The sequence below is a fragment of the Tachypleus tridentatus genome, chromosome 3 (genome assembly GCF_004210375.1).
Source record: "Tachypleus tridentatus isolate NWPU-2018 chromosome 3, ASM421037v1, whole genome shotgun sequence".
NCBI classification, from domain to species: domain Eukaryota; kingdom Metazoa; phylum Arthropoda; class Merostomata; order Xiphosura; family Limulidae; genus Tachypleus; species Tachypleus tridentatus.
This window is the reverse complement of record NC_134827.1, coordinates 92,976,432-92,993,913: the sequence shown is the minus strand read 5'-3', so window position 1 is coordinate 92,993,913 and position 17,482 is coordinate 92,976,432. Positions and strand designations below refer to the sequence as shown.

At 33.3% G+C, this 17,482-nt stretch overlaps 1 protein-coding gene across 2 annotated transcripts in view; it reads right to left on the bottom strand.

Annotated features, from left to right (window-relative positions):
* LOC143247483 (dihydrolipoyllysine-residue succinyltransferase component of 2-oxoglutarate dehydrogenase complex, mitochondrial-like) overlaps positions 1-17,482 on the bottom strand; it is a 129,192-nt gene that overhangs the window by 92,646 nt on the left and 19,064 nt on the right. For both annotated transcript variants that reach the window (XM_076495701.1, XM_076495700.1), the window contains exon 2: positions 8,860-8,890. In XM_076495701.1, the coding sequence (XP_076351816.1) occupies positions 8,860-8,890 (31 nt within the window). The remainder of the gene's footprint in view (positions 1-8,859; positions 8,891-17,482) is intronic.

Sequence of the window (17,482 nt, the reverse complement as noted above, 5' to 3'; positions counted from 1 at the left end):
GAGGTTCTGGAAGAACCATAAACCACAGACCCATATTAAAGTTTGGATTGGATGAGCGCTTGATAAATTTTGAGCATGGAGTACCGACCTGCTCAAGAAGTAGAATAGAGGACATGGAGAATGTTCAATGTTTTTAGACATTTGATACAAAGTTGCTTGATATATGATATAAAATTTAATTTACAATCAAATATAAGACCTAAGAACTTTGCTTCAGAGAGAACAGGAAGTACATCATCAAGATGGTGTTCTGGATCTGGGTGGATTCCCCGTTTGCAGCAGAAATGTATACAAACAGTTTTAGAGAGTGAAAGTTTAAAACCATTTGCGATGGTCCACTTCAGTATTTGATTCATTGCAGTTTGTAGCTGCCATTCAATAAACCTCATGTTTGATGGCTGACATGAGATGTGAAAGTCATCAACAAAAGACCATTTGCAACTGTAGGGGTAGCTTTTCACTGATGGCATTGATCTTTATAATGAAAAGTGTGACACTCAGAATTCAGCCCAGAGGGACTCCAAATTCCTGTGGGAAAAAATGAGAAAGTGTTGAGCCCACACGGACTTGGAATTGGCACTTCATTAAGAATTGCTGGATGAAAAGTGGTAAGTTGCCACGCAATCCATACGAGTGAAGGTCTTGTAAGATACCATATCTATATGTTGTATCATAAGCTTTTTCTAAATCAAAGAAAACAATAACAAGATGTTGTCACCTTAAAAAAGCTTCTCTGATTGATGTTTCAAGGTAAATTAAGTAATCTATCCTACAGCATTGTCTTCAGAACCCACACTGAGTTGGTGAGAAGAGGTTGTTTGATTCAAGAAACCAAATGAGACGAGCATTGGTTATCCTCTCCAAAATCTCACTGAGACAACTTTTCAAAGCAATGGGACAGTAATTCGAAGGAGTCGTTGGATCCTTCCCAGGTTTCAGAATAGGGAGTATAATAGCTTGTCGCCAAGCATCTGGATAGACATTTTCCTGCCATATTCGATTAAAGACAGCTAGGAGAATGGTAAGAGAGTTCTGGAAAAGGTGGTGTAACATCTCATAATATATATTATCAGGTCCGACTGATGTATTGCCAGACCGATGAATTGCAAGTTTGAGTTCCATCAGTGTAAGAGGGCAACTGTAGTCATAGGAATGGTTAGTTGAAAAGGAAAGAGGCAGATGCTACACCTGTGTTTTAATGACTAAATATGAAGGGGATAAATTTGAAGACCTAGATACATGAGAGAAGAAGTCCCCAAGAGTATTGGCAATGCTCTGTGCATCTGCAACTTCGTGGTCATCACATATTAAGATAGAGAGGGGGGGCAGATATATATCTTCCACTTACCTTCCAAATCTTATCCCATATAAAACTTTTGTGCTGGTGGTTGGAGAAATGCTAGAGGTGTATTTAATCCAAGATTCCTTCTGGCTTTGACGTCTAATTTGTCGAGCACGTGCACGGGCTTGCTGAAATGCAATGCAGTTTGAGAGCGTGGGGTATCTTCGAAATTTATCCCATGCACGTAACTGAGCCTTACGTATTATAGAACAAACAGAATTCCACCAAGGGCAGGGATGCTGTGGGGTACAAGTCGAGGTTTTAGGAATGCATCGAGTAGCAGCTTGTATAATACTGTTGGTTGCTGCTGCTATACAATCATCTATGGATGATTTACATAAGATGGCAGGATCAAGTTCCGAGAGAGAAGTGAAAGAAGGCCAGTTGATCTGGACCAACTTCCACCAAGGTACATGGGTCAGGTAGAACTGATCATGTCCAATCTCTCGTAATATGATGGGAAAATAATCACTACCCTGTGGATTGATGTCAACCTTCCAGGAAAAGCAAGTGAATAGCAAAGGGGAACAGACAGAAAGATCTATAGCTGTAAATGACTGACTGTGTGCATGAAAGTTTGTGTAAGTGCCAGTGTTGAATAGAACCAGGTTGTGGTTTAGGAGCATATGCTCTTAGGCCCACCCTCTCATATCAATACGGGGAGCCAGCCCAGAGGGGATTATGCTCATTGAAATCTCCCAAGTTTAAACTTGGCAGTTGCTCAAGGAGGGTATTGAGGTCAGATTGATTATAATGTGTTTCAGGTGTAAGGTATAGAGAGGAAATAGTGATGGTACAACCCAAGGAGACACGGATGGCTACAGCCTCCAAGGGTGTGGTCAATGACAGGGACCAGGTAGACACATGCTAATCAACCAGCAATGCAACCTCCCCATGTCCCTATCCTACACATAGCCTGTCGTTCCTGTAAAATAAATAGAGTCAGATAGTAACTGTATTTGTAGGCTGTATAAATGTTCCCTGCAGAGAAAAACGTGGGATGATAAAAGTTAATGAAATCTTTGATGTCAGTCACATTTGATTGTAAACCTCAACAGTTCAATTGGATTAGTGTGGCCATGTGTAATTATTTCAGAGGGGAAGACTGTAAGGAGTCATTCTGCTTATGACCATGTTTTTTTTTCTTTATTGGATGTGGATCTATTGCCCTCTATGGATCCTACTCTAGCTCAAATAGTTGGGTCTGAATTTATAAATACATGTACTAATGATTGAGGGCACGGACAAGTGTTTTTTTGGTTTTTTTTTGGAGTATTAAGAGAGGGAGACCACATGGAAACATCTTGACTTGAAGAAGGTATAGTTCAGCAATGACTGGAAGGTGTGGTCAGGACAGAGATGGAAGGAAACACTGATTCATGAACTGTGTTGATTTTGGGAAGTGTGTCATTAAGATTTGTTGGTGAAGATTGTGTAGGAGATAGGGTAAGACCTGTTTGGATTCCTACTGTAGTAGCAGAATGGGTTATAGCAGCATAAGTTCTGGACGGAATAGGTAATAACAATTTTTGAGCCTCTGTGTAAGTGAGACTGTTAACTGTCTTGAGACTTTGTACTTCTTTTTCTTCTACCTATTTAGGGCAAGAGGTAAAATAAGAAGGATGCATACCATCACAGTTTACACAATGTGGTTCGAGTTGGCATTCGAAGGCATTATGGTCTTTACCACCACAACGGGCACAGGTCAAGGAACTACAGCAAGATTGTTTTGAATGACCAAATCGTTGACAATGGAAACATTGTACAGGATTTGGAATATAAGGTCACACCTTACAATTCAGATATCCTGCTTTTATTGTAATGGGAGGACATGGTGTTGTAAATGTTAATATTAGAACATTTGTTGGTTCCAGAATTTCATCTTTGAGTGAAGATTTGGCATACTGCTGTGACACCTTGGCTGGTAAGACATGAGATTCGGGGACAGTCCTTAAATCTCTTTCAACTATGACTTCTCTGGAAGTATTCAAAGTGGAATGAGGAGTAACCTCAATGGGTATGTCCCCCAAGGCCTTTGATGTCAGGAGGAGTTTGGAATGCTGTGATGAAGATTTTTTCCACTAAAATGTCTCCCAAACATAGCTTTTTTACTGATTTAGGGGAGTCATATGGCCCTTCTGAATAAAAAATGTGGACATCTGCCCTAGAGGTTTGTCACTTAAGGAATGCAAAATTAGGAATCTCAGGACAGATTCAAGTGGTGAGTTGGGCTGTACAAATTCATCAGTGCGTGGTCGTTTTCCAGTAGTTTGGTTTTTCTCGATGGTTTCAAGATGTGTTATTTTGTTTTAGGAGTATCCAAAATAAGTAGAAAATTTTTCAGTGCTCACTAACTCCACCCGCCATAGAGCCCTATAAGGGGACACACTGCAGTGCCTTTAAAGCACTGCAGCGACACCAGGGTTTCGTGAGCACTATACCCGAACACCAGTGTCAGACATAATGTCCACAATACCTGTTGTAGACGTCCTATGCTGGTACTCAATTGATCCTGACCCTAATGGACTAGCCGATTGATCCTAGGAGGGCCACCCCAAGACTGCCCGATTACAGAAATTCAGGGCCAAAGTGGTGTGTTGGAGATGGACCCCACAACCACCAAAATCCTCTCCTCCCCTCTCATGAGTCACCATGCATGGCAAACACATGGGTGAATGTTCAAATTCTAAAGGAAAGTAAACTGAAAATACAGAACCTTCTCTGGGAGGTCACCTCACCACATTGGAATCCACCTTGGGGGGGTTATAAAAATTAATCAACCACCATATCTAAATCATCTACTTTCCATGATAAATTGCAAGGGTGGGTGGTCAAAACAGTAAAACAGAAAATGAGATACTCTGCAGGAAAAACTTGCCTCTCTTGAAAGGTTGTAGATAAAAGTCACATGTGAAGATAAAAACATGGATCACTGTGGTTAAAGAAGGATGTTCAAGGCTGAAATAAAACTGGATCTCAAATACAGAAACAACAGAGGCTACAGGATTGTAAAGAGCAGAGTAGGGTAATGATAAGAGCTTGACAAAGGATGCTGGGAATTAAACACAGCACCCTTGGAAGAAGCAAAGACTAGGACAGGCATGCAGAAAGAAAGTGAACCAAACGTAAAGGGAATACTCCAAGGTAGCAAATCTGGGACTAGTGGCCAAAAAAGCAGAAGCTTGTTATACAGAGAAGTCACAAATGGATTGAAAAGAGAGCTCTCAAAGTGATAACAAACATACAGAAACATTAAGAAATGTAAGGATTGCCCTGTTGGAAATATTTAGTCTGGGCAAAAATAGCAATATGCTATTAAATTCATAGCCCCAGAACATGGAAGGTCAAAAACTAGTTTCAGATTAAAAAATTAAAGATCACAAGATAGACTACCTCCCTGCTAGATGATGTAAGAAATGACAATGGAGTTGTTGGAATAGATAAAAATAGAATGCTTAGACAGCTGTAACAATATATGGTGGCAGGTCCATTTGAAATGCAAGAAAGATGAATTTGCACAAGAAAGAACATCAGAGAAGTGTGTGAACAAAGCAGGAATAATCTTTCATGTGCCTAAAGTTCCATACTGAGAATCTGTGTGATGAGTTAACTGCAAACATAACTAAAACCTAGAATAAACATTATTACATGTTAAGATGGAAGTTTTGTCCAAAACCTTTCAGCAGAGCTGGAACATACTAGCTATCTGCTGAGTGGAGAGACAAGTTGCATTTCTGAATCTATACAATTATATGAACTCTATATAGGAATATAAGCATATTACCCTATGTGTATAAAACTATGGAGTATGTTATACAACAACAATGCTGCAAGATATTAGCTAGTATTAATGGTGAAGGTATTCAAAAACATGCTCCATTTAGTTAGAAAGACATCCACAAAATGATGAAAATACGAGTTGAGTAGAAGAGAAGGATGTTCAGAGTGATGTGGAAACTTTTGACCCAGAAGTCACAGAAGCAGGAGGTCATGAGTATTGAGTTTGATAAGGAAAATGTTGGATAGTATCAATTACATGATGTACAATGATGGTAACACTAAACTGTCAGAGTAACTGTAGTTGTCATTCAAAGAAAGTAGTATAGCTCCTATGGAAGTTTCTAGACTTCTGGAGATGTCAGAAATGTGAAAATAAGAAGTTATATTCAAGATAGTTATATTTAAGATCCACAACACCAAACTGACTAAAAATACTACTATTACCATTTTCACATTTTTTCTCAGTAGGTCTGATATACCCATGGTAATTAAGCATTAGTATCAGGTCATCCCATAAGTAATATCCAAAAATTTAATACAGAAAGTGCATTATCATTTCTGCATTTGTAGAAGGCTTTAATGACTAAAATATGTAGTAGGACATGTATAAAAATATTCAGACAAATAAAAGAAACTAACCCAACTACACTTTTTTCAGATCATTAACTCAATAAACCCTTATGAAGATGGGTGTGCCTGGGGAGCACATTAGGCATATAATACTGTACGAGTTTAAAAAGGGCAATAATGCAGCAGAAACTACACAAAACATTCAAAGTATTTATGATGCAGAGTTTCTCAATGAAAAAATATGTCAAAGGTGGTTTCAGAAGCTGAGATCAGGTGACTACAGCTTTAATGATTCAACACATTCAGCTCGTTTTGTTGAGTTTAATGATGACTTGCTGCTAGCTGCACTTGATGAAGATTGTTCTGTTATAGTTGAAGAACTAGCACAGAAGCTTAATTCAAACCATTTAACAGTTCACCGTTATCTGCAACAGCTTGGAAAGGTGTTAAAACTTGGAAAATGGGTCCCCCATGATTTGACAGAAGCCAGCCTTAGAGAAAGAGTGGACATTTGAACTTCTCTACACTCTCATGAATGTAACTCACCTATTTTAGACAGGTTAGTGACTGGAGATCAAAAATGGATATATTATAAAAATATTAAGCACTGAAGACAATGGCTCAGTGCATGTAAACTTGCTTAAGCACAGCCCAAATTGTACCTCCACCCTAGGAAAATCTTGTGAAGCATTTGGTGGGATATTTGTTGGTGTGATCCATTTTAAGTTGCTACCACTCAATGTAATGATTACATCAGACTTCTATTAACAACAGTTGGAGCACTTGAATGTTGCACTGAAAGAAAAGAGGCCTGCTTTGATCAATTGTAAAGGTGTTGTGTCATACCAGGATAATGCACAACCCCATACAGCAAGTATCACATCTGCAAATACTGAAGAGTTAGACTGGGAAAAACTTTCACATCCTCCTTATTATACACACCCTACCCCATCTAATTATAATCTATTCTGAAGTTTGCAGAACCATCTTGATGGTAAAGAGCTCGGAACACATGAATATATCAAAACTATCCTCTACATTCTTTTCCTCCAAACCCCAAGAATTTTACAGAAGTGACATTCAAAAGCTTGTGAATCATTGGCAGGAAGTAATTAATAATAACGGAACGTATATTATTAACTAAATAACATTAAAAGCATTTGAAATCATTCCTCCTTTTCTGAACCTAAAATCAAACATTACTTAAGGGATGACCTGATAGTTTTTGTATTGATGAAACTAAGATTAATTATGAGTATCTGATTAACTCCAAACACTGGAATAATGATAGTGAGAAATATTTCTGTAAAAAAGAAAAAAAAACAAATGTAGAATATAATTCAACTTAATGTTATTGTTTTTTTTTACAGAAAAAAATCATATCAGAAACTCTAACCAAATTAAATTTAAAAATTTTTTCTTTCTAGAAACCAAGAAAATAATTTTTAAAACATTAGTTAAAAGTTTAAATCAATAAGTGCAAAAATTCTGCAATTCTTAAAAAAAAAAAAGACTACAACTAAGTTCTGTTGTGCTAAAGGAAATGAGATTTGTTTACACAAGTGCTCACAGGGAATACTGTATACAGAGTTTGATGTGTCACTCTCCTTTTAGTCTAATACTAATTGCATCACAGATTGAAGTAATACACACTATCACATTTGGTGGAGGTTTAATTCACAGTCTTACTAAATTAGCTCTCTGCTGTGGTAAGGTATGTAGCATTTCTGTACTTATATGAGCTGTACACAATAATGTAGTACATAACAACTATGTATATAATACTATGGAGCACTGTTGTATAGCAAGTGAGAGAGGAAATTCTGCTACCTAACAAAACAATAGTTCACAGTACGAAAACGGCACTCAATTATGCATATTTGTCTTTTTAAAATATAATTTTATGTAAACAAGTAGTTATATCATGGAAAAAATGATATAGTTTAGTTACACTAAACATCAAAGAACTTGTAATTTGCAAGCTGTTCATGTTGTTGAATAAAATATTATTTTAACACATCAAGAATAAAAGAGCACTTCAACAAAATACAAATTTTATAATCTCTTTCACTAATGGATTGAAATACCAGATGATTATATTGGTCAGACTTTCAACAAAATTGAATAGTTTCCACATTATAAATGGTACACTTATGAACAGTTTTTTGATCTTACATGAGAGAGTGCCCATCTAACAATGTAAAAATCAAACATCCTGATTATAAATGTTTTTTTTAATTTTTTGTAAGATAATAACTAATCCACTTAATACATTTACAAATCTGCTTTAAATGATCTTTTACTGTGCCAATAAATCTGACTACAAGGATAAATTAGGTATTATTAATCATGTGAACTCCATTATTAATGAAAGTTTGTAAATCAATTTTCCTTTATGAGCTGAAAATGTCAATTATATTTTAAATTCTTGACTATTATTACACTTTAAATTCTCTTTTTCAATTCTGAAGGACTAAAAAGAAATTTAAAATTACTAAAGTTTAATTTATTGGAAATTCCACAATCCAATTACAAGGGGTGAGAACCGGTAATACGCACGCACAGGTATGCTAATGCACCTGAAACCAACCTTGGATAAACTTTAAACTTTGATTGTTTTGCATTACTATAAAAAAATACTTACAGAATTTATTAAACTTATAAAAATATTTTTTAGATTATCTATCAACCCATTTTAATCATATTTGAAGATAAGCAATAATATAGTATTTACTATAAAATCTTAAGTCTTCAAAACTGATTTATAGCTTTTCTTGTGTGGTAAGTTGACACAGCTATGTTGACAATTAGCAATTACTCATTAATACAAAGTGTGAGATAACCATAAATAGCACAAAACTTCCATAAAGCTACTAAAAACAATAAACATTACAAATAAATTTATCAAGTACAAAAATAAACAAAGTAATAATTTTCACTTCATAAAGCTTAGCACAGTAAGATACACGTGTATGAACATATACTTCCAAAGTTTCTCTTTTAAAGCAGTCTTCAGTATGTTAAAAACACAGAGTGATATTAACAACAAATGCAGATATCAGAGACAAATTTCTAAATTCTAGTTTAATACACATTAACATACCTAGTTTTGCTTATTTTAGCATTCAAACAATATGACAGCATTTACAGAGAAAGTTTAAACTTACCTCTACAAAGACTTGCAGCTGGACTTCTTTCCTGATGAAAATAAACAACTAAAGTTACTTGATACATTAAGTATACAAGTGAAATAACTTATTAAAAGCACAGAAAATGCATATTGACTACACACAGAGCTATGACAAAAATATTTAACTATCATAGCTGAAGATCACCCCTGACCCACAATTTGAATGAAATTTTATTTTATATGTTAGACATTTTGGCTAGCCATCATAGATATAAATTTTCACATAATTTTGAATTGATATAAAAATACAGTTCAATTATTTAAATTGGAAGCAAAAAATTCTGTATCACTTTGCTGGTTGCTTAATCTAGATTTCATAAGGAGGACTAGACGTGTCTCATTCTCCCAAAGCATAATCTTGTTTCAAGCTTTACTAATTATTTTCAACGTACTGCTGGTTGGAACATTACATTCACATGATGCACACTGAACAATGCTTGAAATTTTTTTGAACTTAGGATTAGAGTGTTCCTTTATACACTTTCTCAGTCTTCTATCAGTCAATCTGAAATAAGTGCCCCCACTTAAGAATTTATATGTTACATGTGACTGTTGATAAAACTAGATAAGATCATTAAACTTGAATAATAGCTGAACATAAATTGAATGCAAATTATGGAATGAAGTTTCTTCTTCAAGATTCACGAGTGCAAGTCTGTGTACAATAGAAAAATCATTACCTATATTTTCTAGACATCATGGTTCAGTGACCTTGATAGTAGTAGTTGAAGGGTGTTATTCCTATTAGAATTAATAAAGCAGTTCAAGGAGATAAATTTTAAAACAGATTTTGATTTGAGTAACTCTCTGTTGAATTTCAAGGAACCTGGCACAAGATGTACGACATTTCACAAGGTTTCTTTGAAATGAGATGTAACAAAACTGTTAAAGCAAGTGTATCGTCTGATACAATAAAGTTTATAAAAGACCTGCATTTGTTTTGTCTAAGTTCCTGCTGCTTTCATTTTAGTGTTATTACTTACAAAATTAGGTTTTGATATGGAATGCCAGTTACACTTGATTATTTCACTGTTTACTCCATATTAAAAATACTGAAATTTAACTTTTTCTTATCTTAAAATGTATTTCTGATAGGTACTCACAAGTTTAGCTATCTACCTTGGGAGTCCACCTATGAGATTTACATGCCACTATAATTAAAGCAACTTTCACATGATTTCATTTATTCTAATGTGAACTGCACTGGTACATAATGATGTCATATAACAAAAGCCTTCCATCAGTGGGAGGATGGCACAACCTCCATGCACACTGACTCCCCCTGTGCACTTGCATTCATGTTAATTCATGGAATTATGAAAACGATTGGTTTGTATTGTTTTGAATTTTGCATAAAGCTACACAAGGGCCATCTACATTAGCCATCCCGAATTTAGCAATAAAAGGCTAGAGGGAAAGCATCTAGTTATTATCTCCACTCCCAACAAATTGTGGAATTGACCAAACATTATAACACCCTCACAGTTGAATAGTGGGATGGGAAATCACACCTGCAACCCACAGATTGTGAGTCAAGAACCCTAAAAATCTGACCATTATGAAAACGAAGAGAGAAATGGTGATAACCAGACAAATTTCTATAATTGTGGGAGCAAGAAGTATGACAAATTAAATACAGCATTAAGGGGTACTAACCAAACATACCCAACTAACAAAGTACTTATATACAAAATGGAAACACTACCTAAAAGTATCCAGCCTACAAAGTATGTAACAAAAACAAACATTAAACAGATGAGAATTACTCAAAAAAACACAGATAATCAACATTTAATATATCATTCCATGAAATTAACTGAGATGCAAAGGACGTGTAATGAAGTTAGACACTGATGTAAACAAGAATAAGGCATAAAGTTAACAACTACATTAAAAAACAAAACAAATACAACAATGAATATGTTATTAGCAGTAATAGTAAAGTGCAAGCTATTGAAAAATATAACTTAAAAAATTACTTATAAACAATAAACAGACAAACCATTTAAATGTACCCAGTCCACCAAATATGTAATAATGAATGAGCAAACACAAAAAATTACCTCAAAAACACATCAATAAGCAATTATTAATTTATCATAGATAAAAAAATAAACAAGATACACAAAATTAAGAAACATACATAATTATTAAATTTACTGAAATTAGTCATAATTCATATCTCATGTACAATTAAACTGAAATAACATAGATAACAAAGTACTCTTACGCATCTAACTTATCAAAGCCTGAGCAATGACGATGTGAAATATGCAAGTCTTCTATGTTTAACAAATGGCAAACTCAAAGAAAAGGGCATTGCAACTGGGCCAAAAATAGGTATATCAACCAGCTGTCAAGTGTACTTGTTGAAAACTTATTACAAATCTACAAACAAAGGCACGATATTCCTTAATAAATATAGTTAATCCCATTTCCTGAGAAGTTTTCCATATAAATTGTCACCTGTTATGGTAATATCACTGTTCACCATGAAAAGCCTCCAATTCATAGATACAAATGTAATCAAACATGAAAATTAAAACTTTTCAGAAATAGCAACAAATGACCACAAACCCTATTTTTATGAGCCAGTGGGCATAAGCCAAATAATTGGGCAGAATACTTCTCTGGTGCTGAATTTTTCCATACTAGTCCATGGATCAGACAACTGAGTAAATATGTATACCATTGGGATACTTCAAAATGGTTTTGTAGAACACTTCGTCTTAGAAAAGTGCAGAGGGACACATGGGAACAGGAAGATTGATCTTGGTTAAATCTGGTAAAAATTCCATGGTTGAAACCCCACAAGTCATACATCAAAGACTAAGGTTAAAGAGCCAAGAAACTGAAGATCTATATGATCATAAAGTGAAAATGTAAAGACAAGAGCTAAAATACTTGCAACATCATATTCAGAAAGACTGAAGAGAGTCTGGGAGCCTCCACAAGTGGAAGATGACATTGTATGACAAAAGGTGGTAGAATGAGGCTATCCAAATTGCCATCATCTTGTTCAGGTTCACAAGGAAAAGGTTTATGTGTTTTCTTATAGCAAAGCCACATCAGGTTATCTGCTGAGTCTAACAAGGTGAATTGAACCCCTGATTTTAGCATTGTAAATCCATAGACTTACTGTTGTACTAGCAGGAGGCCACAAGGAAAAATAATATCTGGTCTAGGATCAGGATACATCACAGGTAACACAATGGATTCCAATTTATGATGTACTAAAAACTAAGACCTCCTCAGCCAATAACATGAAGCTTGAGAAACTGCAGGTTGAGGTGCAGTAGTAATGTTAACTATTGTAGTAGTAATATTGATTTGAAATTCAGAATATACAATTCAACTGAGAGTAGAAAAAAAATTAAAAGACCTAACTTGAGTTTAACTGTAGAAAAAAATCAAAATCAGAAACAACTAAGTCATTGAAGAAACTAAACATGCAAAAATCTAAAGCAATCATGAGCAAAATTTGAATGTCTTCATGTTACAGTGCCGAATTGAAAAGTTAATATTGGGTTCTAGAGTATAAAGGAAGCCAGCTGTATCATGTGAGCATCTTGAACCTCTAACGGCAGAGAGTTGTTGCACTGTGTTTATTTGCATACTACAGCATAGCTTTACCATATTAAACATGAGTAGGTGGGAGATATCAAGGATTGTGGTGAACTAAAAATTTATGTATAGAGAGCAGCATTGCATAAGAAAAGCTATTATACAAGAAGAGTCAAGCTATAGTATTGAAAGTATAGACTTAATACTAATTTCTTATGACAAATATAATTATTATTAATGTTTCACCAGCTTGTAAAAGATATTCACACCACAGCAATCAGATGTACTTAAATAACCACATAATATATATAAAAAAAACAGCAGATGTCAATGTTTTTAGTTAATTTGGCTATTAGTTACCATAAAAGCTTCTTTTAAGTTTTCTGAAATCAATGCAACTGGAGTCTACAGCAATTCAGTTAAAGCCTTAATAACTAACTGATTATTTTTAAACTAATACAACAATGTAAATATCAATTAAACAATGGCACAGCAATAATAAATATTTGTGCCTTGGATTTTTCTTGATGCTAACAATGCATCTAAGCTTAAAAAAAAAAAAAAGAGGGATTCATTTTCATCAAAGTTAATATTTATGATATATACTTGTTACATAATTGATTTTTAATTGTTAAGAAGTCATAATTCTCTTGACAGACATCTTTACATTATTAACATCTAAGATAAGTGAAAAAGCAATATGATGAATTTCTTTATGAGTAGCCATTTCCTAACAACAGTTAAAAGGTATTCTGTTTAGAAATACTATAATTTTTTGTAAACATAGTTACAAATAATCATAATTATTTAATTTTAATTACAAAATTTAAAGTTCATTTTTAATTCATTTGTATTTTCATATCAATCATATTACTAGAAATAAAGATAGAATTTTTGAAATCACTAGAGTATAGTCTCACTGAACCAATCATTTAAAGAGTACTTTAATTCACTTATTTCAGTTACTTTGGAACTATATAATAATAGTAAAAGTCTCTTCATGTAAAAAAAAAGTAGAAAAATTGGTTACAATGTTACACAACTGGCTTTGTTATTATTTCACAACAACAATACTGTTTTATATGCTTACTTTTCTAGTTTTCTTCTTATCCATTCCTTAATAGTTTCTACTCTTTGTAAAATGAAGTTATAATGATTAAAAGATATATTTCATAAAATAAATTGATGTAAATTTTGCACTGTTTGACTTATAGTACCAAGCTGTACAAAATACTATCGTTTTAGTTTAAAATTAAGTTAAACTTTTTTATTTTTCTGTATAATTCAAAAGGTTGGAATATAGTATTGGTGAAGCACATTTCTACCTTTTAAGTTTTCCCAGGGACTGATTGGGTGAAGTAGAGATTAGGTGCTTTCTCATAAAGGAACAGCAACATGGTTTTAAATCAGCACATTGAGTTATTTTTGTCAGTGAATCAGGCAGCAGTTGCTGGTAGACTTATTCTATATCTTTACTGTTCATTGGACAACTGATCTAACAAGCAACAAATCACCAGTTTGTTTTTTGTCAGAAACTCAAGGGTTTATCCTCATATTTAAGACAGTATTGGGGCTTTAGCAAATTTCTCATAAGATTTTATGTTAAATTTACCAGATCTGACTTATGTAATTATTAGATCTTTAAAAGAATAACAGAGTCAGATAGAGTTTGAAACTTGAACAGTGTTTCTGTCTAACTTTTACACAAGAATTCTTAAAGTTCTTGTTTCTCACCAACAGTAACAGATTTGGGTATTTCTATGCAGTTTTAGTTGCTGAGAATCTAAGTTTTGTAATTTTAAATATAACTTTTACTTTCATTTAATCTTTTGCCTATAATTAAGTATTCAGTATCAACTAATCATGTATTTTTGTGATTTTGTTTTCTATGTTATCATGAGTATACATAAGTGGAGCATATTATTTTGTAGTCTTTATCTTTCTTGCAAGCCACATTTTTTTTTGCTAGACATAAACATATGGTCACTGGCTTCATATTGTATAATAGTTCCTGGTTGCTTTTGTGAACTCCAAAAATCAATTATATTAGACGAAAAAATGGTTAATAAATTACTAAAACATGCCGACAATATTAATGTCTGGGTGTTGCTAGTTATGAAGAGTATTTTTCTGAATAAAAATGGATTTAGATCATTTAGCAAATTGGGAAAATAGAGCAAATAGGTTTTAATTATAATAAATGCAAGTTAATGCATGTAGGTTATCATAATTTGAATAAAAATAACCTTAACAGTGCCATGAAAGAAAAGGATTGTGGTGTAAGAGTGTATCAGTCTCTCAAGATCATATCTACAGAAATACTCAATACAACTCCAAAAAAGTTATAATTGCACTGAATAGGTTACTGGTTAGACCACAATTGTAATATTGTGTTTCATACTTCTTTTTAATACTTAATAGTGAGAATGGTAGGAGTCATCTTCAGCTAAGACAGCTTTATTTTTCTGAGAGTTAGAATGGATTATGCTCAAATACTACGGAAGCAGTAAATTTAAGTGAGTTTAAGGGAAAACTTGATAACTATAAGAATGACACAAGTTGGCTTTAAGATTTTTTTTTTTAATTTATATATTTCATAGTTTTAGTTTAGTTTATAGAATGGAACAGCCAAAATAGATGAATAGATAGATCCCTTGTTATCCCTGAACATTACGTTAGGTTAAATCTGTATGTCTTGTCTCATACTTTATAGCCCAAAAATCACACCTGCTGGGAAAAACATCTACATACAAGAACTTATATTCTTGTAGGTCTAGACTTTTCCACTTTGCTGAAAATTATTGAGATACAGTAACTTCTGAAGATTTATAATAAAAATGATCCTTAAAGATAAAGGGGACTATGCTCATTCATGTCAATGTATAGAAAAATGACTAAATGAAAGAAAGCAGAGGGTCATTATAAATGAAATTCAGTCAAACTGACTTAATATTACAAATAGAATACCTCAGGATTCATAGTTAAGATCTATGTTTTTTTTAATTACATCAATGACACAGATGAAGGAATGGTCACTAATCCAGCTGAATGAATTCGTATACAACAATCCTCTGCTTTCTTCAAGCCATTTTTCTACTCAATGAGTAAATTTATAATCATATCTAAAACTATCCTTTTTTTTCTAAGCAGCCTTTTATATGGCACCTTGTTAAATGCTTTCCAAATATTCAGGTAAACCAAATACACATTGTTACTTTTACCTACATAAGAAGTAAATTTTTCCCAACACTGATGTAAGATTAGTAGGCCCATAATTAAATGAACAAATTTTATTATCACCTGACTTGAAAATAAAAGTGACATCAGCCAATTTTCAATCCTTTTGCTGCTATTCAAGGACTTATAAAGAAAAACAGTAATAACTGCATGGTAATATGCATAAGTCATCATAATTTTAATTGGAGGTAAAATTCTGATGTGAAAAGCCATAACAGTGTTATAAAAGAAAGTGATCTTTGTGTTGCAGTTGACCAGCCTATTAAGCCAACAAAGCAGTGTCCTGTTTTCTGGCAAAATAAATAGGACTTCAGGTTGTACCAAAAGAAATACTAAACATAAGCCTAAAGAGATTATAATTTCTATGTGTATATTACTAATTATGCCACATTTGGAGTACTTATCCAGTCTTGGGTTCCTTACCTAAGACAGATATTGAATTGTTAAAAAAAGTTCATGAAGATATCTAAAAGAATGTTACTTGGAATGGAAATGTTGCCATACAGAGACAGGTTAGAATCACTAAAATTGCTTTCTCTTAAGAAATAGTTAGAGGGAATCTCATTGAGACGTACAAGATTTTTAATGGAATTCATAGTGTCAACACATCAATTGTTTTTGTACATAATAGCAAGAGCAATAAAAGAAGAGGACACAAATACACATTTTGACAGGGTAGGAATAATCTTTACCTAAGACAATTTCTCTAATAGAGTAATTGGTCTTTGTAATGGGTTGCCTTTAGATGTGGTGAAAGCAATATATTTAAGGAAAGACTTGATAACTATTTGAATAATAAGGACTGGCTTTGGCTATAGGTGGTATCATTCAGTAGATGGAACATTCTAGATGAAGCAATAGGTACCTTGTTATTCTTAAACGTCATGTTGAATTTAGGTTACTTGAAGAATATTAAAAATTATTAGGTTTTTGTTTTGGTTAAGAACTGGTTTGCCTCATAAATAAAACTGATATGATTATTCTCTCTCTTGGTTGACTACAAAGCATTCAAATAATTGTGCAGTTTTAGATACAACACTTAAGACCCCAACAACATTGTAAGCATGTGGTGTAATGTGTATGATACACTTTCTTGTATAAATCTTTAAAAGAAAATCTAAATTACTGTGCCTGAAGTCAGGTTTCTTTTCTAGGGTATTATATTTTTTGCCACTCAAGAATATTTGTTGATACTTTTAAAATTAATTTTGTATGTTAATTTTTACTATATTCTCAACAAATTTAATACAAATATTTTAGAAATTAACATTTTGCTAAACTAAAAATGTATTTCTAACAATACTAACCTCTTCCAACACTATAGCTATTTCCATAGAATCAGAGTTTCCACTCTTTGCCCATCTAAGCAATGAGAACACTTGCTCCAGTCTTTTATACTTCACATGTGCTTTAGGCAAATTTCTCCACCAACTTCAAAGTGTCCTCTATTTAGGTACTGTATATAAGCACCTCATTCAGATAATGTAATCACTTTCTTTGAAACTTTAACCAGCTTTTAGCAAACAGGTAGGGAGAGAGAATACTCTCGTAACATATCATAGAACATTGTCTTTGGTTAGGCTTAAGCTATTACTCCAACTTGAAGCAGATTATCAACTACTGGGAACATGGAACATTTTTCATTGTTGGCATTCTGACATTTCTCGTTATGTACCATCAATAACAAGAGAGTTATATTAATATTTTGAATATTTCTTTTCTCATTATCATTTACATTGTCATGATTTTTTATATAATGTATGTATCAAATTGCTCATAATATGTTATGTTTGTATTAT